Raw genomic sequence first — 26,199 nt, 5'->3', positions numbered from 1 at the left:
GAGAGGAATTGCCAGACCAGAAGCATATATAAGAATCAAGGAAAGTTTACAAACAATTTACCAGCTGGGCTAATGGATAACGAGGAAAGAGTCGGCTTTTTACAAGCCCAAGGTGTTACAACTTCAGAGAGAGACAATACTGTAAGTTCCCAACCAACGCAGCAATAACTTTTTTTTTTTTGGTTTAAGCATCCAAAGGCAAATAGCATAGATGGTTCTCCTTACTCCAGTTCCAGATGCTCTACCAAACATCCAAACATAGCAAGAAACATTATTTTGACAACTCTGCTACTCATGAATAATTCACCTTCCACCCAAGTAAAGAAAATATAACAAGGGAGAGAGGGTACAGTGAAGGAAAGATATAAAAAAGAAAGCAAGATATTGCTGTCATGCTCCAACCACCCTTGCAACAGAGCACCTACACAAACAGGTCAAAACCCATATTCGTAAGATTACAGCCGATGTGCAGGTGGTACTGTAAGTGCATAAATCTTTGATTTGTTCAAGAAATCACACTAATAGTAACAATGACAATGATGTTGATCCTGTTTTAAATTGATTGCCCAGGCAAACTAAGGAGACATGCAGAAGCCACAAAGCAAATAGAAATTCAATCATGAATTGTTATCATATCAGCAATTTGCCTACTTTTCTATGACGAGTAGTACTGTGAAGGCCAACAATTTAATAACAAGCAAAATGCTAAAATCTAAAATTGTGGATATCAAACAAAGCTCATATCTACTATAGCAATACTAGAATTCCAGTTGTGGAAATATATATATATATATATCTAGCGAGAGAGAGAGAGAGAGGGGGGGGGGGGGGCTAGTGATGATGCTGACTCCTCCCACTCCGAAATAAAATCAGGACCAAAAGAATCCACTAGATTGTCTGATCCACCAACAAAGTATCCATGTGGCCACACACGGTATATTCCTAAGCTCAGGAGCTTACTTGATGCAGTCCCCCGAAGTATGAAGAGTCCTCCCGCTGATATTAGGTCATTCTTGTTTGGCTCACTTCCTTCCTATTTACATGAAGATGGTTTCATCTCTTCATAAGAAGCAGAGAATTGGAGAAGGGGGGGGGGGGGGGAGGCGGCGGTAGATCACAGAAGTTTAGGTGGTGTTCTCTTTGTGTTTCAGTTTTGAGTTTTGAGTTTTCAATTCATTTTTAGTTTTGTGTTTTGAGTGTCCGTTTTGAAATTTTTGAAAACATGTTCTTTTTGTTATTTTGAAAAACTGTTTCTTAAAACAAAAAACTAGAAAACGCGTTTACTTTGAAAATTTGAAAAACATCATTTTATAATATTTTATTCAATAAATTTAATTTAAAATAAATTATAAACAATTATTAATAAATTATAAATTATTAAAAAAATTATATTACATATTCCTATTCAAATAAAACAAAACAAAACAAAAATCAAATCAAAAAAGAATTCAAAAGACAGAATGGATGGGGTCTCGCACGAAGGGAGGCGATGGTGGACGCGCTATGCAAGGGGAGTGACGGTGGGCAGTAGATGGCGGCTCGCACTGCCGGTGGCGGGCGCGGTCGACGACGGTGGTCGCGGTGGCAGTGGCTGATGCGGTCGACGGCGGTGGCAGAGGCGGTGCTGTGTGTTTTGGGTTTGTGATTTTTCGGTGTTTTGGAGAGAAGAGAGGAGAGAGAGAGAGAATGGATGGGGTATGCCAGATTTGGGGAGAGAGGGGTGGGTCGATGGCGGCTTTCGGCAGTGGTGGGCGAGGTCGACGACGGCTCTGGTGGCGACGGAGATGGCGCGCAAGGTCGACGGCAGCGACGGAGATGGGGCGCAAGGTCGACGGCGACTCTGGCAACGACGGAGATGGCGTTCGCGATGTTTGGCCGAGGCGAGAGAGAGAGAGAGAAGAGAGGAGAGAGAGAGGAGATTCGAGAATGGAGGCTGGGGTTGGGGCCGGGGCTGGGGGGGGTGGAGCGTCTACACTGCATGAGAAGAAACGCATCTGTTTTCCGTGTTTTGATCTTTTACGCGTGTTTTGGCTAAAAACAGCCAAAACGAGTTTTTGTTGTTTTGGATTTTCTGTACAAAATTTTTACTTGTTTTTGAAAATGCGTTTTTGAAAATAACAAAGAGAACACGTTTTGAGTGTTTTGAAAAACTGAAAATAGAAAACGGCCCGAAAACGGGAAAGAGAACAGGCCCTTATTTTTCTTTTTTAAAATCAACGTTAAAAAAAATCTGAAATTTTTTTTTACATTCATTGTCGGCTCCTGACACAATCCTTTCATTCAGGAGTAAGACCTGAAAATAAGGAGTGATACCTCCAAAAGGCCTAGAAACAGGAGCCTTGAACTTTGGGCCGGCCTAGGCACATGCCTGAAGAGTGTTTTTAAAGGCCCTAAGCGCACTTGACCGCAAAGGCCTTCCAAGAGCTTAAGCAAGAAGTGCTAGCATGTGCTCAATCAAAGAAAAAAGAGCAAATGTTAGGAAAAAAATAAAAAGATAATACAATAACTAACTAGATAATACTATCAAGAAAAAATTAATGCTAGCAGAGAACAAAAAAGGGTCTTTTAATTCATTTTCAATGATTTAGTCTACATTAAGAAAATTTCATCATTGGAGTTATAGTTCTCATCAACTTTCTCATTAGTGCCATCAAATTGACTTCTTCAACCAAAACTAGCCATGAACTAGAAGTTGAAGCAGGTGTTGCATTGCCCCATTTGCTTCTAATACTAAATCCAGACTCTTCAACTCTAGCTATATTAGCAACAACACCCCATGTCAAAAAATCAATGATCGTATCTCTTCTACAGCACTTCAAGATATTTATCTAGAATATGGGTGTATTCTGGTGTATTAGTGTACACAATAACAACTATTTTTTTTTACTTAAAACAGTATTTAAGCCCGCCATGTGCTTTTAGTGCTTAAGCTGGGTTTCCCATTTGAGCTTCGCTTTGAAAAGAAAAAGCACTAGAACCTTAATTTGTACTTTTTTGGTGCTTAAGCCCACTTGAGCGCACTTTTAACAAGACAAGCCTGAAGGATGGCGCCTTGGTTACCATTTGGAGATGTGCATGCACCTTGCACCCAAGCATGCCATTGACAACTATGGAAAAGGTGTCAAAGAACTTGTAGACTTCAAGATCAGATCTTTGCAAATTGAATTTAAATCTATTGGTTCTCATTAATAAGAATATACTAGTGAGTAGAAAAGCAAAAATGACAATTTATCATTCTCAGTGAGTTGAAGATCAAATTCATCTTCCAGCTGGTTCCCCCCACCCCCCCTCTTCCCCCAAACCACGGGGGCTGGGGCACCAAAAAAATATGTATATATATAAGTAAAATCTTAAGAACTGGTTTCATGGTACTTTATTAGGATAGAAAAATCATGAGTCAAGCCCAACTGGTAAGGTTCATTTTTTAGTGTAATAATCTGAGAGAAAATCAAAGACTAGAAAACAATGGCCAACACCTCCTGCAGAATCCAAGAGGTCCACATAATATGTGGCCATGTATACCAGAGTATTTATATCCTGTGTAAAGCAACACTTCTAATGAAAAAGTATGCCTAGGTTGCATTGAATGCCACTCGCTACACATGGATGGACCTGTATTGGAACATGCTCCATTTTTATTTAACTGAACATGCTTCAGAAACCTGAGGACATGCATATCCGTCACTTAGACATAATTGAAACACATTTGTGAGAATGGGAAAAAAAATGTAACATCCAAAAATAAAAAAATAACATCGTACCTGGGCTGACAGCAATTTTACAATCCCCCCCCCCCCCCCCCCCCCCCCCCCCCCCGTCCCTCCCCCCTCAAAAAAAAAAATTAAAAGAATCGCAAACCAAAATGTGAAAACACTGCCACAAAAGTTTCATGACAAACTTAAATTTGAACTAATATAATCAGAACAAAGCCCACGTGAATTCAATTGAAACTTCAGAAGCACAGTTGGGCCCAAAAGCAATTCTACAAAATGATCGGAGAAGATAACAGTGTTTGCCAAACGTGGTCTAACCTTCATTCTGAGAGTAACAACCAGAATTCACGAAGAATTAGGGGCCCTTGGGGTTCAGGTCTTTAATGAAGTATGATTCTTGTTTGGCTATAAGACCTCACCTACTCCTTGTGGATAAAAAGCATTGTAGAATATTATTCAAAGGCCTTGAAGAGGTTTTCCTCAATCCATCTTTTGGTCTGCCTTATATTTTTATATAACTGCTGTCAAACTGTGTTCTATTGTCTGCCACGATGGTTTGAGGTAACCCAAACTTGTATGTGATAGACGACCACCCAAATTCCACCACTTTTAAGGCTATGATTATGTCCAGCGGTTCAGTCTCTACCCATTAAGTGAAATAGTCTGTCATGATCCTAGGGTTTACCTAGGGTTTTGGAAATTGAGAAGAGTACAGGGAAGAGAGAGCAGAAATGGAAGAAGAGACAGAACAGAAACAGAGAGAATTGAGGAAGAATTAGACAGAAGGAGAGGGAGAACAAGAAGAATAGGGAGGGAACAGAGAAATCAGAAGGGAACAAGAGAGAGATCAGAGTTGAGAGGGAAACAAGAAATCAGAAGAATAGGGAGGGAACAGAGAAATCAGAAGGGAACAAGAGAGAGATCAGAGTTGAGAGGGAAACAAGAAATCAATTATCATTTCAAATGACAAATTCCCTAAGTTATAGCCTATTTATAGGCTTCCAAGGTAAAGGTACAAATCAGCAAAGTAGCAAAGTACACAAAGGAAAAATACATGTGTTAGATAATTCCTAATATACCTTGGGTCGTGACATAGTCAACCCCCACAATCAAATATTTCCATTTGTTCTGTGGCTTGGGAAAGTAGGCCCAACAACTCCAATCCCCATTGGAGGAAAGGGCCACGAAAGACCCATGCAAGTCATCAGCTGTGAGGGTTGATGGTTTATGGTTAGCTTTTTAGTCAATAGATTTTCCTATTGGGATTCTTAGGAGGAGCTTTCAATTCAACCACCTTGTTTAACTTTTCTTCTATAAAATGCGTTGTCTAAGTTCATTCAATTTCATGTTGCAAATGGGTTACAGTTAGATTTTAACTAGATAGTTGGTGCAGGCAAAGGTCCTTGTGCAGAACTTTCCCAACCTCTTCCAACTGGCTAACACTGAGGATGCCAATGCTTCCTTATAAGCTGATGTCATTATCTGGTCTCGCTAGTTTAGATGTAGTCTGTAGGATTGGTAGATTGACTCTGACAGCTTTTTTTGGGTAACACTCAGGATCAGTCAAATTTTAGGACAAGGGAAGGATGTGCCCTTTGGGAGCGAGATCCTTTTCAGGACACTCATTTTACATTGTTCCCTGGAAGATGATAAGGAGGCCAAAGGCCCATCCTAAAGTTAACTTCTCCTCTAGACAGCCAGCCATGGATTGCCTGTCTCACAGTTGATATTTTGAGAGCAAGGGAACAGAATGTTAGGAAGTGAGGTTTTTAGTTCATTGGAAAACCCATGGATTTTGTGTCATCGCCCAGTTTTTTGTGACATTTTGGGTTCACCTCATCTCTTTTTGGTGTAGATTAGGTGATACCTACTACTACTGCCGATTCTTGGTTATCTTTAATTAGGCTGCCCTGCCCCTCAAGGAGGCAGAGACATGCATGGTGGGTAGCCCCTTTTTGTATGATGAGGAGAATATGGAGCAAGAGAAGTGGTGGACAGTGGAGATTTCTGGTGGAGTGGAGAGGCATTTTTGTGAAATGAAGGCAACCAGCCTCTTGTTCCACTTCATGTTTGGTTGTACGCTGACACTCCTATTTTTGTCTTCTTCTTGTTCTAGGCAATTTTTTGTCTTTCTTCCCCTTTGCCATTTTTGAAAGACTTATATATGCCTGCAGATAGATGGGCCTTTACTTTTGTGTGATGCTGAGGGAAGGGGAACCCCCTTGAGGTGCTCATAGCCCTTCACTTCTGTTTTGATGTTGAGGGAACCCCCTTTTTCCAGATGGGGAGGGAACCCCTTGAGGTGCTTCTTAAATACATTTACTTATTGGTAAAAAAATTGCAAATCAAGTCTTCACTGGCTTGATCATGCAGATGCAACTACTAGGGCTAGAGATTTTAAAGGAGCAGGCCCTTGGCATCCATATTGAGACAACCTCAAACTTCTCTAATGCTTACCTAATTAAATATTTTATACAGTAAATAATACACTTATTGATATGTAATCTAATAATGTAGAGTATCTATAAGAACTATCCTAGTAATACAGTTCCATTTTGTTTCATTTAGTTTTATAAGTTTTGAATCTTAAATGAATTAAATAAATAAACAGAAAAGACAAGCAAATACATATAAGTGCATTAATATGTGAGGCAAATTACTACTTTGTCACACATATATTTGCAAGTACATAACATGCAATTTCTATTAGACACATACTTTGTTAGTCCTTTGTTAGTTAAATATTGTCTCATTATCAACCCAATACATGATTTCACGTTATTCTTTGCTTGATCCATGGGTAAAATCAGCATTCTGATAACTATAATCACCTGCATAGTATTTCAACCTAGTGCTCAGATAATCACTTCATAAAATCATTATGATTTCCGGAATAAACATTTAAATTTGTTATATCTAATCAATGATAAACAACCAATTAGTATAAGGAAAAGCTACCCCAAAGGGGGGGCCATAAGCAATTTATTGTCCCTATTTCAAGAAAGGCCCATCTAAATATTCTCACAATAGAAGAAAACAAATATGAAAAGATTAAACAAAAATAATCAAGTCAGTTAGGTACCTGTACAGGATTTTAGACCAGAAAATGAGCCTTTTAGCTGCCCAGTAGGACTTTCCGAGGATCAAGCTGCCCACTGCAATAACTAGAAGGAACAGCAGATAGTTCCTGCCTTCCTCTCCACTCCTCACCAGGCTTTAAAGTTATTGGTTTTTCTACCACAGCAGCCTCCACACACAGCATATGCTTATATTCATCATCTCCAAAATCAGCCATTGCCTTCGCCTTCTTATCCCAGGGGTTCCACACAACTACAGAAGAAACAAAAGAAAATTGCTGTAACAACCCAATAAATAAATATATCTTTAGACACACACACACGCAAAGATAACTATAAAAGAACCAGTAATTATTCATCTAGATTCAAACATCACGTAGAGGGTTCCTTCGTACATTGTCTGCATAAATAAATTTCATTAGCAGGTTAATCTTCAAAGCTCATAAATAAGTGAAAGTGTGCAACACCACCTAATGTATGCTGTTCAGCAGAGTAATCACAAGAATGCATGACTAGCTTGTTCATAAATGTACAATTAAATTAAGCATAATTTCCAACAAAACTGGGTACTAAAGATTACTCAATATTGATAAATTGAAAGGCCAATAAATCTTCAAATCACCAGTATGCAGCCGATAAACTGTAGCTCAATCTATATAAAGAAAACTGTAAGAAAGATGGACAAGGTCATTCTCACCAGCATCTGGAAGTCCATCCTTGCGAATAACAAATGTCCGTTTCTTCTCATGATCCAAGATTGCAATCTTTGTAGGGGTGCTGAGGTATATTTTATCCACCTACATACCATAATTAACATGGGAAGAGCATTAAAACCAAAACGATGTATTTAAAAGCATGATGAACAGGGAAACCAAAATAATTTCCCAACTTACTTCTGACTCAAAAGTTATTGCATCTCCTTGTTCAGTAAATCGCTCCTTGTTCTGTAAGTTGTCAAGATAATCCAGCGTCTCCAATCCTTCTACCCGAACTTCACTGAGTCACAGAAAATGAACTAATTCAGGCACAATTAAAAGCTGCCGTGATAGGACATTGTTGATCTTGCTTATTTTGATTCATCTTATTTTGTTTTGATTTGTATACTTTATTTGGGTTTTAGACTTTATTCATTTTGTTCATATAATTGTAGTTAGGTTAATTATGTTTTTGTTAGGAACTTAGGAATGGATTTCATCTTATAAATAGGTGTACTATGTATTCAGAAAATTCACGCCTTTGATAAATATTGAATAAAAGTGATTATTTTCCTCCACTGATTATTCTTTTTTTCATTTTCTATCTCTCAGGTTCTTTCTCAACCTTCTTCTTCTCTTCTTCTCTTTACAAATTTTCCATCTCTCAGGTTCTTCAATATTCTGCAAATTTCTACTGTCCCACATCATGTGGACTGCTAGGAAACTCTTCATTTTGAGTGCCCATCACCTACCAGACAGATGTGTCATGTACTTAGACCGAAGCTATTGTAATAAGGGGTAGTTATGGCTGTAATGACTTGTACCTAAGGGGTGCAACAGGAATTGTACATGGGAGTGGTAACCGTTTTTGGCGATAACTCCCAAGCTGTGGACCAGTTTAAAAGCATGGTCCCGGCTCAGTTTGAAGGCATCGAAATACAATTTGAATTGCCTATTTTCCTCTTAAATTTCCCTCTTCTCTCTCCCTCTCCTTCTCTTTCTTGATCCTTCTCTCAATTCTCAAATTCCCTCCCCCTTCTTCTTACAATTCCCACCTAATTCTCCTCTAAATAGGAGAGAATTCTCTAGTCAGACCTTAGATCTGACAATTTGGTATCAGAGCACGCTCTTGGCTGAAGGTTTCCGGTGATTCAATTGCAATGGCAGATGGTACTTGCATGAAGCAGATGGAGATGCAACTGCAACAAGTGATAGCTACGGTGATAGAAATGCAGACTTGAGTGGGATCTATGGAGGCGGCGATTGGTGTGGTGGTCGATAAGAAGTCAGAGGATGTCCCGAACCGATTGCGAGGAGATATGCACAATCAAATCCGTGAGGAGATGCAAAAATAGAGCAATACTTCTGGGCATTGGCACTAGTCATAGAGTGGTCGAATCCTTAGAGTTGGAGGTCGATCCGGCCATAGTTGGTGATAATGTAGTTGAAAGGAGACCGGAAGTCCAGGTGACTTCAAATCATTCCGGTTTTCCAATGCCAAAATTGGAATTACCAGTGTTTGATAAGATGAAAGCCCGGTGGTGGATCCAAAGGTGTGAGAAGTAGTTTAACATACATCAAGTGGTTGATAACCAGAGAGTTACTCTAGTAGCAACTTATCTGAATGATGTGGGGGATGTATGGTTCCAAGGATGGTCAAGGGTGAGAGATGATTATAATTGGGAAGAATTTGTTAGGGGATTGTGCGAAAGGTTTGGGGAACAGAGGACTGTAGATATAGTAGAGGAATTTAATAAGCTGAGGCAATGTGGGATTGTGTAGGACTATCAACTCAAGTTTGAGGAGTTGAAGGTTATGCTTAACCAAAACCCCTACATGATGGAAGAGTACTTCGTGTCAAGCTTTATTAGTGGGCTGAGTGATGATCTCAGGCCCATGGTGAAGATGATGAAGCCTAGAATGGTGCAAGAGGTAGCGAAGAATGCCTTGTTGTAGGAATTAATAGTGGAGGCATTGATGAGAAAGCAAAGGATCCAAGGAAAGGGAGGAAGCTATGGGCTAATTCCACCAAGGGGGAAAAGGTGCAGGGGAAGGAGTTGAATAGAGCAGGGGTAGGGCCCAAGTATCAGGCACTTCCACTACTTGCACCCACGATGCAGCAAGGGGGAAGACTCATGGAGCATAGAAGCTTGGGAATGGCCAGCAATAAGATCATTAAAGTGGAAGGGAGAGTACAAGATAACACCCTCATGGTGTTAATTAACAATGGGAGCACCCACAGTTTCATTGATGAAGGGACAACTAAGAAGATGAATTACGAGTTATCTAATACCCAGCCCCTTTCGATGACAGTTGCTAATGGGAGTAAGGTGTTGACCAAGTCAGCTTGTTTGGGGTTTTGCTGGATGATCCAGGGGGAAACCTTCGAGGCTGATTTGTGGTTATTGAAGCTTGGGGAATGCCCAATTAGCTTTGACTTCAACGAGATTGAGGTGACTCTGGAGAAGGAAGGGAGGAGGGTAACTCTCCAAGGGAATATGGAACCTGGGATTTGCAAAATGATCAAGGGAAAGCGGTTGAGGAGCAATGCATGATGGCAGCCAGCAACCAGGCACCTCCCCTATGGCAGGTACACGAATTGGCTTTATTAGATACATTGTTAATTGAATTTCAAGACTTATTTGCAGAACCTAAGGACTTACCACCCAAAAGACTTTTGATCATTCCATACCCCTCCAACCTAATACAAAACCAGTAAACATCTGGTCCTCTTACATTGGTGTCCTGGAAAACACCGGTCACCGCACTTAAAACAAAACCCTGCTTGCCTCCTTTGCTCTATCAATCTCCCATTCTGACATGTTGAAGAGTGAACAGGTACAAGTACCATCATCCCCTTTTACCCAGGATCCATCCTCATTACCTCCATGCCATAACCCTTACCCACTGGCAGTACAGATCCCATGCCAACTCCCTTACTCTGTTGCTTCTGTTTCTTCATTATGGCTTCCACCATAATCTCCTACAGCCTAGCACTCTCAACTACTTGCTCCACTGTTTCCGAGTGTAACATCTTGACCATAGGCCTGAGTTCTTCACTTAATCCACTCATAAAACTAGAGACAAAATAGGCCCAGAGAAATGGGGGTTTAGATTAATCATAATGGATCTCAACTCCTCAAACTGGGCCTAATAAGCCTACACCCCTCCTTGTTTGAGTTTATTGAACTCTTCTACCACATCCATGCTATTTCTATCCCCGAACCTCTCACACAACTTGTCAACAAATTCATCCCATGTGACATTCCCCTCTCACCTTCGACCAACCTTGATACCAAGCATCCCCAGCATCATTGAGGTAAGTCGTTGCCAAAGCACACTATGTCCCTCTAGTACATTGCATCAACAAAACATATGCTCACATCTTCTTACCAACCATCGAGGATTACTTCCATCAAACAGGGGTATCTCCAACTTAGGCATCCAACTTAGGCATAGGGAACCCTGGTTGATGGGGTGCAATCAATCCCTCTCGCCTTTGATCCCCCTTAGTTTCTTCTCTTCCTCCCGAAGCCACCTCAATTTTTGAGGGCCCTGTATTCATATTTCTTACTCTTACTCCATGACCGGTGAGAATTAGCTTTATTCTCTCTCTAAAAGGGAAATCAAGTGATAGGCTTACCTGATTTTGGCGTGTAAACATAACCATAAAATTTTGGAGCTAATCCTGAATTTGAGCTCTCACTTCCTCTCTAATCCCATCTTCCGATCCATCGCCATGATTGCCTCATGATTCCGATTGGATCCAATTTCCAATAATTCCACCCGGGCTTGAAGATCAGTAATCGTCGAGTGGAATTGTTGCACTTGTGACTCTAGATTCTTCATTCGAGTCCTTTCTGCCATCACTGATCCTACTGAATTACTCTGGCCCGGACCTTGCTCTAATACCAAATTATCAGATCCTTGGAGATCTAACAATGTTTCTCAAGAATTCTAGGGAAAATTCTAAGGAATAAAGGAAACTAATAGAGAGAAAAGAGAGAGAGAGAGAGACGAGAGAATTAAGAGAGAAAGATTGAAATGAGAGAGAAATTCAGAGTGAATTCAAATTCAATTTTCTACATGTCTCATTAGATGGGAACGGTCCTTATATATTGGATCCCATGTCCATACTCCCACCAAAGGTAAACCTTATTTACATTGATGCCCCTTCTAGAATTAGCTAACAAACTCCTAATTGCCTGCACATGCAATGCTTGCCACTATACTCTCGCCTCTAAGTGTTTAGACCACGACAGATAGCTACCATGATTGCTTGGCCTAGACCCACCAATGTCAAGGCTTTGAGGGGGGTTTTGGGGCTAACAAGCTACTACAAGCGCTTTGTGAAAAACTACAGGGTGATCAGCAAACCCCTAACTAAATTATTAAGGATAGTTTTAGATGGGATGAAAGGGCCAAGGTGGCATTTGATCAGTTGAAGAGGGCCATGAGTGAGGTTCCAATATTGGGGTTGCCTGATTTCAACAAGCCATTCACACTAGAGGCAGATGCCAGTAGCACTAGCGTAGGAGCTATTCTCGCACTAGATGGCTGGCCCTATGGGCACATAAGAGAATTCTAGGATAGGACAAACAAGACACACTTGACCATGAGTTGAACATGCTATGGGCACACGAGAATTCAAAGGGCTTCTTAGTGTAGCTTTTTAGAACTTTTTTGAGGTTAAAACCTATGACACAAAAGTTTTTGGTTAAAGATTATAAAGCAAAATTAAGACTAATTACGACCTGAATAAAAATAGCTACCTGTTTTTTTTCTCTTGTATGTCAAATAATGTTTATACAGTCATTATTATGGATTTCATAGCATCCTTTTGTTGAATTGGCATTTTTTGTATTTTTGGTATAATTTCACCATATAAGCTGATCAGTGCCTACATACCAAGTTAGTGTTACCTTTTTAATATTATTTCAGTTGTTAAACATAATAACTGAAAAAGGCACTAAAAATATACTTTTCATTTAAAAAAGGGAACATTAATTCAATATGAAAACACCATTCATCTTATATAATGATATTATACAAAACCATTAAAAGTAAAGGACCAATAGACAAACTTGTGGGGAAAGAAAAGAAAGAAGTTCGTAACAAAAGAAAAAAAGCATATACATATGTGTGTATTATATAACTTGGATGAAAACTCTTAAGTATGACATAAGATAAAATGGCTTCAGAAAAAATATGGTCATGGATATAAATGATTGTGGAGCTGGAATAAAAATGTTAAATTGGATATTCAAAAATACAAAAATGGATAAAATTAACAATGAAATCATAATAAGGTTGGAGCAACACCTATTGAAGATAATGTGTGCAATAAGTTGTTAAGGTAGTTTGGATGTGTAAAAAGAGATAAATATACTAACCTATCAGGAGAGTGGATGAAATGGAAAAAAGAAAAAGTTTTATAGCAAATGCAGTAATAGAAGACAAAAAATATGTAGTAAAAAACAGTTAGGCACGACATGGGGTTATTATAATATCTTTATAAAAGGTATGACTGCAGATACAGATGACTGAACAGCTAAAATCCATGTAACCAACCTCATCTAATGAGATTAAGACTAGTGATAATAATGATATCATACACTGAACCTGCCTCCATATCCATACTTGTACCCATATGCATAGTGGTGCTTCTTATGAAGATTTTGTTCCACCATTAGCTACCTACCATAGTTGTTGTGTATCTGGCACAGTGAATGTAAAGAAACAACAAATATTGTTGAGCAATATAGCATGAAATTACAGAATTTATTATTTTTAGTTCACAAAGGGTTGTGCTCTACTGATGTCCATTGTATATCATCAAATCTTCTACATGAAAATTTTTCTTTATTTTTTTTCACAGACAAGTAATGCAAACACTATATCCATGGAACACTTCAATCATGACCCCCCCCTAAGGATGGCAAGAGACTAGAAAGCTAATGATTATAGTCCAGAGCCTTCATCATATCCATAAATATAATACAGACTCTTCTGAGAAACAATATCATCATGAAAGTTGAAAGATTATTACATTATACTGGATTCCATACATATTCCCGTTGAAAGGCCATTTATAACCACAAGGACTTGCTTTAACACGAAATATGAGGGGGTTACATATTTGAAAATACCAATGGCATGCATGGCAAAAAGTCTGAGAAATGAAAAAAAAAGTGTCAACTGAGCAAATAAAACATCAAGGTTATCCCTTGGCAACTTTATTGAAGAGAAAACAAGGCAAATCAATTTCAACACATACCTGATATCTGAAACAGAAAAATAGGTATGATATGCAAATGTGAAAGTAAATGGTTTTCCATCAGTGTTGGTATTTCTGATTCGAGATGTCAGCATCAAATCTCCTCCAGGTCCCAAAGCCACCCTCAATCGAAATTCAAAACTACAACAACAACAAAGTGTTAATGCAATAAAAGGTTAGAAATCAACACTAAAACCTGATAAAAAAAAATTCATCGAACAAAATAACAAGAGAAATTATGAACATGCTACTTAACGTGCCTATCAAAAAGATGCTCCTAAGATCCCCACTTCTACTTATTCCCTTTATACAGAAGGGTTGTTCAACACAACAACAATATATCCAGCCTTTATCCCAATACGTGGGGTCGGCTACATGAATTTTAGACTTCTATGTATTTTTGTCTTTTGTCATATCTTCATTTAAGCTCATACACTTAATATCAAACTTTAATGTCTCACCCAAAGTCTTCTTGGGTCTGCCTCTACCTCTTTTTTTGACTAATTGTTCTATTTCATCAACTCTCTTCACAGGAGTATCTCTTGGTCTCCTTCTCATATGACCAAACCATCTTAGTCTAGTCTCTCTCATCTTCTACTCGATTGGCAATACTCCTACCTTATTACAAATAACCTCATTTCTAATTTTATTTTTTGTTGTATGGCCGCATATCCATCTTAGCATCTTCATCTCCACTACACTCCTCTTTTGCTCATGCTAGTATTTGACTGCCCAACATTCTGAGTCATATAACAAAACTGGTTTTATAGTTGTCCTATACAATTTTCCTTACAGTTTTAATGGGATTTTACCATCACATAACACCCCCAAAACATTTCTCCATTTTAGCCAACCTACCTTAATTCTATACGTGACATCCTCGTGAATTTCTCTATCTTTTTGAATCACTGATCCCAAATATCAAAAATGGCATTTTCTTTGTAAGATTTGATCTTCCAATTTTATTATAACATCCTCCACTCTTGCATTCTTACTAAATTTACATTCCATATATTATGTTTTCCTTCTACTTAATTTAAATCCCTTAGATTCTAAATTGTTTTTCCACAACTCAAGCTTAGTATTCACTCTCTCTTTTGTTTCACCCACCAACACTATGTCATCTGCAAATAGCATACACCATGGCACCTCTATCTAAATGTGTTTAGTGAGTTCATCCATTACTAAAGCAAATAAGTATGGACTTAGCATAGTTTTTAAAGGCGCGCCTAGGCGAGGCGATTTCAACGAGGCCCTCGCCTTGCACGGTGAGGCGCCGAGGCGAGAGGCGCGCCTCATGAAACTTAGGTTTTAATTGAAACCTGGGCAGCCCAATTCCTCCCCTCTTCTTGGTTCCAGCATGTATACATTACAACATATTTACATAAAAGTAAATGTTCACATTTTTTTTTATTTATATTTTACCTTCCATTTACTTTAATACATAAATGTAAATAAGAAAGTACCCCCCATTTGAATTCAATAAAAATATCTAAAAAATCAAAATCCATAACAATAAGAAAATGGAATTTTAATTTTAGTATAAATTCGGGATTTAGCGATTTTACCACCCTCAAAATACATACCTACTATTTCTTGAAAAATTCATTAAAAATCATTTTAACAACAATGAATATTAACTATCAAAATACCGGGAGATAGTTTTTCAAAATGAAAACATTTTCTTATATGTCTCCTTATAATGCGTTAATCTTCCAAACTTAGAAAAATAGCATTTTTCAAAATGAAAACATTTTCTTGATTGTGGACTTGTAATGTTTATATGTTTGTTTAAAACTTTGTATGATGATTGGTACTTGTTTGAGTTTGAGACTTTAAGTTTGAACTTTGATGATGTTTCTAGTTTAAAATTTACATGATGAATGAATCGACTTTGATGATGTTAGTTTAGAATTTAAAGATAATGAATCATTAATGATATACATGTATTATTATTGATAATTTGATAGTTTTTTATGATTTTACAAGATTTTGAGTTTTTTCTCTAAAAGGTGTGCCTCACTTCGCAAAGGCGAGCCTCGCCTTGTGCGCCTCGCGCCTCAGGCTCCAGGACCCTTTGCGCCTCGTTCCTTTCAGAACTATGGGACTTAATACAGAACCTTGATGCAGTCCCATTGTAATTTTAAATGGTTTAGTATCCCCTTCGCATGTTCTGACCCTTATCTCTGCATCGTGATACATGTTCTTAAAGGCTTATATATAGGCTATTCAGACTCCTTTTTTCTCTAAAACCCTCCATAATACTTCTCTAGAGACCCTATCATAGGCCTTTTCTAGATTTATAAACACCATATGCAGGTCCTTCTAATGATCCCGATACCTTTCTAGCTTCCATTATTAACCTATCAGGCATGAAACAAAATTGATTTTCCGAGACATTTGTTTTTTTTCTGAGCCTCTGCTCTCTATTACTCTCTCCCAGAGCTTCATGGTATGGCTCATTAACTTAATTCCTCTATAATTTTCACAATTTTGAACATCTTCTTTGTTCTTGTATATAGGAACCAAAGTACTCTTTCTCCACTCATCTAGCATCTTTTTTGATTTAAGGATTGCGTTAAATAATTTCGTTAGCCAGGAGATACCTGCTGAAGATATTGCTGTTCGATGTCTTGTTGTTTAATTGTTCTGGTCTGTTGTTTAGCAGTAGTATTGTTGTTGTTTTGTAAGCAGTTAGTTTGTTGTGTTTGGTTAACGCGTTTGACGCGTTTTGTGAGCTGACAGTATATAAGTCGGCTTTTCTCTTATATTATGATTCATTCGATTTTTCTGTTTTTAATTGAAAGAACACCTGAGGTATTTTTCTACCTTTGTTTTTCATTCTTTCCGTTGTGAAGCTCTTGCTTCATGGTATCAGAGCCAAAGACTTACGTCGATGGCATCGCACAATTCAACCTCATCCAATCCTCCTCAATCTACTTCAACATTGTTTGTTGCTACTCAGTCAGATTTTACAACAGTAGCAAAGGCGTTTAGTTTCATTCCGACGAAACTTGATTCCAATAATTATCTTTACTAGAAGGCGCAGATCATGGCGACTATTCGTGCATTTGATCTAATGCAGTTTGTTGACAAAACTGCTCCACCGCCTAAGTATCAGTACTCCGATCAAGGAGAGCAAGAGGCGGTTAATCCGAGTTATCTTAGCTGGATTAGATCTGATCAACTTTTGTTAGGCTGGTTATTTTCAACAATCGACAAGTTCGTTCTAGGTCAGGTAATACATTGTGAGAGCTCATCAGAGGTGTGGTCTTTTCTGGAGAATTTATATTCTCAACAAACTGTTGCTTGCTCTCGTTCCAGTTGAAGCAGCAACTTAGATCGGTGAAGAAGAATGACCTCTCAGTGAATGATTATCTCCTGAAAATCAAGACTATAAGACATTCCTTAGCTGCTATTGGTGATTCGATTAGTGACAAGGACGTGTTAATGGCGATATTGAATGGATTAGGTGATGACTATGACAATGTCATAGGTCTGATCATGTATCAGATGGACGAGATCAACATAGATAAGGTACAATATCTTTTGTTGATGCATGAGCAGAGATTGTCCACTAAGAATGTTCCTCAGGTATCAAATGGAAATACTTTTGAGAATGCTACAATGTCAGTGAATTTAGCATCTCAAACTACCAGAGGAGGTAGGAATTCCACTGGATTTCAAGGAGGAGGTAATTTTAGAGGAGGAAATAATCGAGGTAGAGGCAAATCGTTAGGCAAACGATTTTATTGCCAATTGTGTGGTAATAAACCAGGACATTTCGCTGATCGATGTTATCATAGGTTTGATAGAAACTTTCAGCGCAATTTTAATTCAACTAGTAAAAACAGTGGCAGCACATCTCAGTTCGATTCTCAGGCTTTCATAGCTTCTTCTCAAGAGTCTAATCGAGGTTACTTGACTGATTTAGAGTTTCCAACCGGGACTTCATATGGATATGTGCCACAACCTACCTTTGACTCCAGACCTCCTTTTGACTCCAGTTCTCAGTATCCTCAGCACTATCCACATTCTAATCAAATTGGTGATCAATCTTGGTGTGTAGACTCAAGTGCTACAAACCACATCACTTCCACTTTGAACAATCTTTCTCTTCATTCTCCCTACAATGGGACAGATAAGGTAGCTGTTGGTAATGGTAAGACTCTTCCAATCTCAAATGTTGGTCTTACTCAAATGCTTACACATTCAACCCCTATTTCTGTTCTTTCATTACCAAATGTCTTACATGTGCCTAAAATGACTAAAAACCTCGTTAGTGTGTCTCAACTTACTAATGAAAATAATGTCATTGTTGAATATCACTCTACTTTTTGTTTGATCAAGGACAAGGAAACGGGTCAGGTGCTATTCCGAGGGGTGCTTTAGATGGTCTGTATCAACTTGCTCCAGCACTTGCTCATGCTCAGCCTCATAGTGTTTCTTCTTTTGCAATCAGCAATTGCTCTGTTGTTACCTCTAAGAGGTCTCCTATCTCATTTCTCTCAGACAGTCCTGTTAATTGTTGTAACAAACAAAATTTGTCTTTGTCTAGCTTACAGTCCTCTTGTAATAACAGTAGAATTTGCAAACATTGGCATGATAGGCTAGGTCATCCCTCTTTCAATGTATTGAAACACGTTCTCAATAAAATACATGTTTCATGCAATTCTAACAATCTGGCCTTTTGTGATTCTTGCAAATTGGATAAGCTACATCAACTTCCTTTTTCTTCTTGTCAAATTTCAGCAAAGCATCCTCTGGAAGTTGTATATTCAGATCTGTGGGGTCCATCCCCAATCTTGTCCACTGAGGGACATAAGTATTATATAGTTTTTGTGGATGCTTTTACTCGTTACACATGGTTGTATTCTATTAGACAAAAGTATGACACATTAAATGTCTTCAAGACCTTTCATAAATTTGCTGAGCTACAGTATAGATCTAAAATTCGTGCTTTTCATACAGATAATGGGGGAGAATTTAAAGCCTTACTACCCTATCTTGCCTCTTATGGTATTCAACCTAGATTTTCTTGTCCCTATACACACCAACAAAATGGTGTTGCTGAAAGAAAACATAGGCATATTGCTGAAATGGGTCTCACTCTTTTATCTCATGCTAACATGCCTCTCAAATTCTAGGTTGAAGCTTTTCAAACAGTTGTCTTTACTATTAATTTGTTACCCGCTGCACCATTACAGTTTCAAAGTCCTTTTGAGAAACTTTATCACAAATTCCCTAACTATCTTCAGTTGCAACCTTTTAGTTGTGCTTGTTTTCCATATCTTCGACCTTATAGCAAGCACAAGTTTAATTTTCATTCTACTAAATGTGTGCTAGGATACAGTCAGGTGCATGCTGGGTACAAATGCATGGATTCTTCGGGTAGAGTGTATATAACACGTCATGTCATTTTCAATCCTGATGAGTTTCCATATCCTCAATTGTTTTCCAGTTAAGTTTCGTCCAATTCTTCATCTAAGCAATCTTCCTCTTCAGGTGTGTCCACCGATGTTCTTAATTTCTTCAAAAGTTCTTCTGTATCTTCTTGTTCAGCTCCTCGAGTAGCACCTATTCCTTCTTTTGTTTGTCCTAATGCTAGTTCTCATTCATCTCATGCTTCTGAACAACCATCTATTTCTCAACCTTCTCGTATGCTAGTTCTCATTCACCTCATGCTTCTGAACAACCATCTATTTCTCAACCTTCTCGTTCATCTTCTAGTTCAATTTCAAACTCTTTCTCCAATCCCGTTTCTCCTCATCTTTAGTTTACATCTACTCCAGCATTCTCTATTCATCCCATGATCACTCGTTCTAAAGCCAGATAGTTAAATCTTTCTTCTCCACATGTCCTGTTGAGCTCTCTAGAACCTAATACCATTCAAGAAACTCTTTTAGACTCCAATTGGGCCCAAGCTATGAAAGAGGAATATTTTGCTCTTCAACGTAATAATACATGGGACCTTGTTCCTCCTTCCTCTGATATGAATCTGATTACTTGTAAGTGAATTTTTCGGGTTAAGTACAAGCCTGATGGATCTATTCTTAAGTATAAAGCTAGGCTTGTTGCAAAAGGGTTTTTTCAAACTCCTGGCATTGATTACGCCAAGACATTTAGCCCAGTAGTTAAAGCTCCTACCACCATTAGAGTTTTATTTTCTCTAACTATTCAATTTGGTTGGGATGTGCAGCAGGTCGATATTAACAATGCATTTCTCAATGGAGATCTACAAGAAGTTGTTTATATGATGCAGCCTGAGGGGTTTATTAGTACAAAGTTTCCTTCACATGTGTGCAAACTGAAAAAGTCCATTTATGGTCTTAAACAGGCTCCACACGCTTGGTACAACAAATTACGAACTGCTCTGCAGGATTGGGGTTTTGTGCGTGCTGTCTTGGATGCTTCATTATTTATAAAAAGGGAGTCTACGTATGTGTTGTTTGTTCTGGTGTATGTCGATGATATCCTCATCACAGGATCCGATACAGCTGCTTTACATGATTGTATCAAAGCTCTAGACACCTATTTTTCCCTCAAGACTCTTGGATCTGTTAACTATTTTCTTGGCTTTGAGGCTTGTAGAGATGCTACTGGCCTGTATTTAACTCAATCCAAGTATACATTGGACTTACTTCAGAAGGCTGCCATGTCTGGGTGTAAGCCTTGTACAACTCCTATGAGTTCAGGCTGTTCATTAACTACTGAAGGTGCTGAGTTTTCTAACCCAGCTCTTTACCAAATTATTGTTGGATCTCTTCAATATCTTACTTATACTCGTCCGGATGTAGCTTTTACTGTTAATAAGCTGAGTCAGTTCTCAGCTGCTCCAAAGGTTCAACATTGGCTGGCCTGTAAACGTTTACTTCGTTATCTAAAGAGAACAATTGGGTTTGGTTTGAAGTTCACTCCATCTTCTGCTGGTTTGGCTCTCTCTGTGTATACTGATGTTGACCATGCTGGTTGTAAAGTCACCAGACGGTCCACCAGTGGTGTTTGTGCCTTTCTTGGAGATAATCTCTTGGTTTGGAGTTCCAATAAGCAAATTGTGGTTGCTCGTTCTGTTGGTGAAGCAGAATATCGAGCTATGGCGCAAGGTGTTGCTGAAATCTTGTGGTTAAAGACTTTACTAACTGAATTGGGTTATCCTTTTACTGCTACACCTATTCTCTGGTGTGACAACCTAGCTGCTAAGTCTATTGTTGAAAATCCTGTGTTTCACTCCAGAACTAAGCACATTGAAGTTGATGTACATTTTGTTCGCGAAAAGGTTGAATTTGGAGATGTGGAAATTCGATATGTTCCTTCTCAGCATCAAGTTGCTGACATTTTTACCAAGGGCTTGCCTACAGATTGATTCTTGTTTCTATGTAACAAACTTCGACTCCACATGACACCTGCTGATCATTGTCCAATTGTTTTTGCTCACAGTTGATTATGGAGTCTCGTTTGAGGGAGCATGTTGAAGATATTGTTGCTCGATGTCTAGCTGTTTAATTGTTCTAGTATGTTGTTTAGCAGTAGTATTGTTGCTGTTTTGTAAGCAGTTAGTTTGTTGTGTTTGGTTGACGTGTTTGATGCGTTTTGTGAGCTGACAGTATATAAGTCAGCTTTTCTCTTATATTATGATTCATTCAGTTTTTCCGTTTTTAATTGAAAAAACACTTAGAGGTATTTCTCTACCTTTGTTTTTCATTCTTTCCGTTGTGAAGCTCTCGCTTCAATACCCTCTTCTCCCATGCATTTCCATGCTTCTATTGGTATATTATTTGGTCCCACCGCCTTATGATTTTTCATCTTTTTTAATGCTTGCCTTATTTCTTTTGAACTTATGCGTCGATAAAATGTATAGCTCACGTTCCCTTCGGAGTTACTAAGATGTCCCAACCTAACTCTTGTGTCCCCACCATCATTGAATAATTTTGTGAAATACCCTTATTATACAGAAGGGTTGTTCATGGGAACAAAATGGTAAGCATAAGCAAAGAATACAGCGGATTACCTGACTTATAAAATACATGCATAAAAAATTAGGAAATTCTCAAACTATACCTGTGTGGCCATATCTTCAAATCGTCTTCAGAGGGTTTAAGGATCAAATCAACAAAAGCCTTACTGGATGAGTTCGTTGGGAAAGGAGGTGGATCTTTTTCAATGCTCCAAAACCTATTTCTAGCAAATCCATGCTGCTCAAGAGAGCCATGATTTGAAAACTGCACATATGGAGAAACTCTCATTGACAAGGATAAAACTAAAAAACAAACAGAAACATAACAAAAAGTTCAAGAAATGAAAGATTGAGAAGCACATACTTGAGGGAAGCATATTGGGATACCTCCACGGATTGCTTTTGGAGGCTTGAAAATAGCCTACATAACAAAAAATAATATAATTCAGGAATCTAGACACCTAAAGGTAGACACCACAATATATAATCTAAGTTCCTTCCTATCACTTGTATAAAGAATCTTATAGATTACGAACAGCAGTTAGGCAGGCTACGGAAATAAAGTTAAAATAGACTTAAAAATATTACAGAGTACCCCTGACAATACGTCTCCTAAGGACTAAGTTAATTGAATAGGCTGGAAGTACTACAGAGGAAGTTTCTTTTTTCTTTTTCTTGTTTTGTTGGAGGGGTGGGGGTGTTTAGGTGATGAATTTAAGTTGTCCAGGCTCCAGATATTAGGAACCTAAAATTTTGTGGAGAATGGTGGCTGAGAAGTATGGGTGTTCATAGAGGTTTGGAGCATGTGTAGCAAGGGAATGGAGCTTTTGCTAGGGATTGGAGGGGTACTTCTCAGGCATGGGATGGTTTCCCATCACACTTAAGTTTATAGAGTTTGGAACAGAACTAGAGTTAAGTACTAGTGGCCAACCTCTGTGCAAGGTCTTCCCAAATCTTCTTCAATTGAGAAGGGACAAAGACATTTTTATGCAGGATACTTTCTCCTGTTCATAGGAGTATTGTTTGCTCACCTGTCTGTAGGCAAAATCTCTAAGATTGGGCATTTGGACCCTATGAACGCCTTCTTCAATTTCAGTTTCAAATCATCAACCAAGGTTAATTTGCAGGAAATATAATTAGGGACAAAAGGGCAAAATATCTCAGTAAAGAAATTAGGCAAACAAGAGAAACTAAAGCAACCAAACTTCGTCACAGAGTCTAAGAATTAAAAAACAAAATCAAACCTTTAGTTTAATGGTTATAACCTTTAAAAAATCATTCTCACACTTGACTTTAGTAAATAATAATTGTGTAGCAATAATTCATGAAGGTTATGGCATCATAACTTAAAATTTTCCTGCATTGAGTAAAAAACAGAAGATTAAAGCTAGCAATTACAGGGTCCAAACCAACCACAATCTCTATCTTTTAGACCAAAATGACTATAGTGGGCTCGCAACCATTATGGTTAGATCCATATCTTACTGTAGCCAACAAATGGACTTGAAACCTAACATACAAATCCTCCTTGTAAATTCCAATATTTGTAACTCCCAGTTTCATTCATGGAAATAACACTTTAGCTGGATTACTTTGGTAACTTCATGTGATAGCATACGACAATTAATTTTTTCACCATAATTTCTGGCCATCTAAATAACCCATAATCTTCCATCTTGTAAGTAACATTTTCAGGGCAATATCTCACAAAGTGAACAGACTAAAACAACAAAAACAATGTATCAAACCTTTATCCTACTATGCGGGGAAATGTTATTTCCACTCCAGGATTGTTAACCACTCCATTGTAGTATGGTTTTACCACACTACAGTTGAGTACAGACTGCACAGTTAACAAATTTTGGAATGGGAATAATAGCACCATACTGCAGGGTTAGCTAAATGAATTCTAGCTTGTTGTCATTTCTATCTATGGTCTTATCTTTTACAGGGCCCTTACAGCTCATATATACAAAGTGAATACACTATACCCAAATAATTTTCTCTATTCAAGAAGAATCTGTAGGTATGTGCTTTGCTAGACACATAAAAAGTGAGCACAAGACATATCAGAAAATTACTAAGAGTAAGATATGAAACAGCTTATATCTTTGGTTGGGAAGGCAATCAGAAGTAAATCAATACACTGACAAATTTAAAATGCAGAATACCTTACTACTGACAAAAAGCAGCTCCTCTCCATGCTCATTCTTCCAAGATGTCACATGACCACCATAAAGATACACCTGCATAACAGGGTATATTACTGTAAAGAAACTTAACTAACACGTGCTAGATAACAGCAATTCCATATTTGTCATTTAACTCCATAGCAAATGTCGTTAAGTTACAAAACCACCACCAAATATAATTTTTCTAAGGCTTGGTGTGTTGTTTTATTTTAATTAAAAAGAATGACTAAACAAAGCAAGAAACTTCAGAACTTCATGTACCAATAAGAAAATGTTGAAATCTGAGAACTAAAATAATTAAAACAGCACAAAAGGCAGATATAATTTAAATATCACTCATTATGTTGGACTCCAAAACCATTATTACCCTTCAAGCTTCCATCTTTCAAGATATTATCATCCATAACAGATTCTGCTCCCAAAAGTGGGTGATTAGTTATGGAACACATGCCACACCACATGGTGGCTCCAACATTTTCCCTAGGACCTCCGAGGACTTCGAAACAATTAATTGGAAGAATTCTTTATTAGTAGTAAATCAAGATTATTTACTTAATTTTAGGAGCACTCAGTGAAAACTCTGTAAATACTTGGTAGACTTTCACATTAAAGCTTAGCAACCAAAAGGAAGTCCCCCACCGTGTTATTGCACACTGAGACATTTTCATATTCTTTTACTTGGACATGAAGACCAAGGAAAGAGATGAATAAGGTCACTTCCCTGTAATGTAGCGCCTTTGGCATGTAAGAAATAGTAGAAAGAGACACATCAACTTGCTAACAAATAGTCAGAACTATTTTTCACTGATCCTACAAAGTATTATCTGGAAGTTCTTACTTAAGTTTGATATATAGAACTAGTAAAAAAATGAAAAATGCAATTTATACTGTTTTCTTTTATTGTTGAGTTGTCTTCAACAAATCTGAAAAACTCTCTAATTAGCTAAAGCATCTTCAGTTGCTACTCCAGTATATAAAATCCAAAATTTGTGTTTGCCATTTGTTGGACGAAAAAAGAAGATTTAAATAGATTAAAGGATAAGAGAATTATCCTTGTAGATTATCTGGTTGTTATACAATTGTATTTAAATTAGTTTAAGTTTGTTTTTATCTGTTTTATCTCCTAAAGTTTAGGAGATAGTCTTTCCTAGTTTTTAGGATTAGATTATTCCATTCCTTTCCTACTCTATAGGAAAGAGATAAGAGTTGTATCCTATATATATTTCCTAGCCCTCTCAGTTTAATATCAATCAAGCATTCTGTTTTGCTCGTTTCACCATTGATTGAAATTCCCTTGAAGTAAGGCCTTAAAAACTATAAGTGACCCTTAAAGAAGTCAACAACTTTGCACGACCATTAACAAACACTAGGAAGGCAAAGACCTATCTAGTGTGGGAACCAAGGTGTCGGGCCTATCATGAAAATTATTGGCCCAGTTTAAAAAGGGACTATATTGGATGAAAAAGAAAGAAGAAAAAAATTCAAGATTATCACACCTATTCGCTTTATCAATTAGAAAAGAACAATTCCTAAAACTTTGACTAAGAAGAGATGCAGCAATGCACATCCCCAACACAAGAACAAGTAAAGAACTATGATTAGATTGGTGGAAATCAAAATGAGATCAATAACGAGTCCCCGGCCTTATTAATTAACCAAATGGAAACTGTTTCCCCTTTGAATTCCACACGACAGATCTACTTTATTTGCCAACACATATATCATCATATCATAATATTTGCAGATTCAGATCAAGATCTCAGTGGATTGAAGCACCTAGTACCTAATGTAAACAACCAAACAAAAAGACGGAAGGTGAAAAAAGAAAAAGAACAAATTTAAGGAATCTTCAATTCGGATCAGGAAATTAACCCCTAAAAAGGAAATCAAAGCATGCGGAGCATCAGATCAGAGCACTTACTACAAATGAAAAGGAGATAATGATAAAAAAAAAAAAAATGAAGGGATCGAAATCTAAGTTAATATTATTACTTCAGCAGAAGGGCCGCGAACCTCCCGGAGCACGACCTTCTCGAGGCCATTGATGCCCTTACACACCTCCACTGGAATCCTTTCACCACCGATATTCGAAATCGACGACGCCATTTCTCTGTCTCTTCTTTCTTTCAATCTCTTCAAATTGTCATCACAGCGAATAAACACCCTCTATCTCTCTCTCTCTCTCTCTCGCCCTGCGAAACCCCTTCACGACGAGTTGATCTCTCTCCTCTCTCTCTCTCTCTCTCTCCTCTCTGAGTCTCGCTCAGTCTCGCTCGCTCGCTCGTGTCAAT

At 38.0% G+C, this 26,199-nt stretch overlaps 1 protein-coding gene across 1 annotated transcript; it reads right to left on the bottom strand.

The window, feature by feature from the left end:
- Positions 1–26,199, bottom strand: LOC127806069 (putative glucose-6-phosphate 1-epimerase). The gene is made up of 9 exons (XM_052343061.1): positions 25,901–26,199; positions 23,888–23,962; positions 22,081–22,137; positions 21,821–21,981; positions 13,763–13,903; positions 7,684–7,786; positions 7,488–7,587; positions 6,796–7,043; positions 1–421 (listed from the first exon to the last, which is right to left on the bottom strand). Exons 1-8 carry the CDS (start codon positions 26,012–26,014, stop codon positions 6,829–6,831), a joined length of 966 nt encoding a protein of 321 aa, XP_052199021.1. The 5' UTR covers positions 26,015–26,199; the 3' UTR covers positions 1–421; positions 6,796–6,828.

This window comes from Diospyros lotus, chromosome 7 (genome assembly GCF_014633365.1).
Source record: "Diospyros lotus cultivar Yz01 chromosome 7, ASM1463336v1, whole genome shotgun sequence".
NCBI classification, from domain to species: Eukaryota; Viridiplantae; Streptophyta; class Magnoliopsida; order Ericales; family Ebenaceae; genus Diospyros; species Diospyros lotus.
Note: the sequence above shows the minus strand (reverse complement) of the source record. Positions and strands in the feature narration are given on the sequence as shown.

Bases quoted from the DNA above. Each gene is read 5' to 3' on its own strand.
- LOC127806069 (XM_052343061.1), bottom strand. From the start codon at position 26,014: ATGGCGTCGTCGATTTCGAATATCGGTGGTGAAAGGATTCCAGTGGAG. The intron at 23,963-25,900 runs GTAATAATATTA...CCTGTTATGCAG, and splicing joins TTCGCGGCCCTTCTGCTGAA to GTGTATCTTTATGGTGGTCA. The intron at 7,588-7,683 runs GTAAGTTGGGAA...TATGGTATGTAG, and splicing joins CAATAACTTTTGAGTCAGAA to GTGGATAAAATATACCTCAG.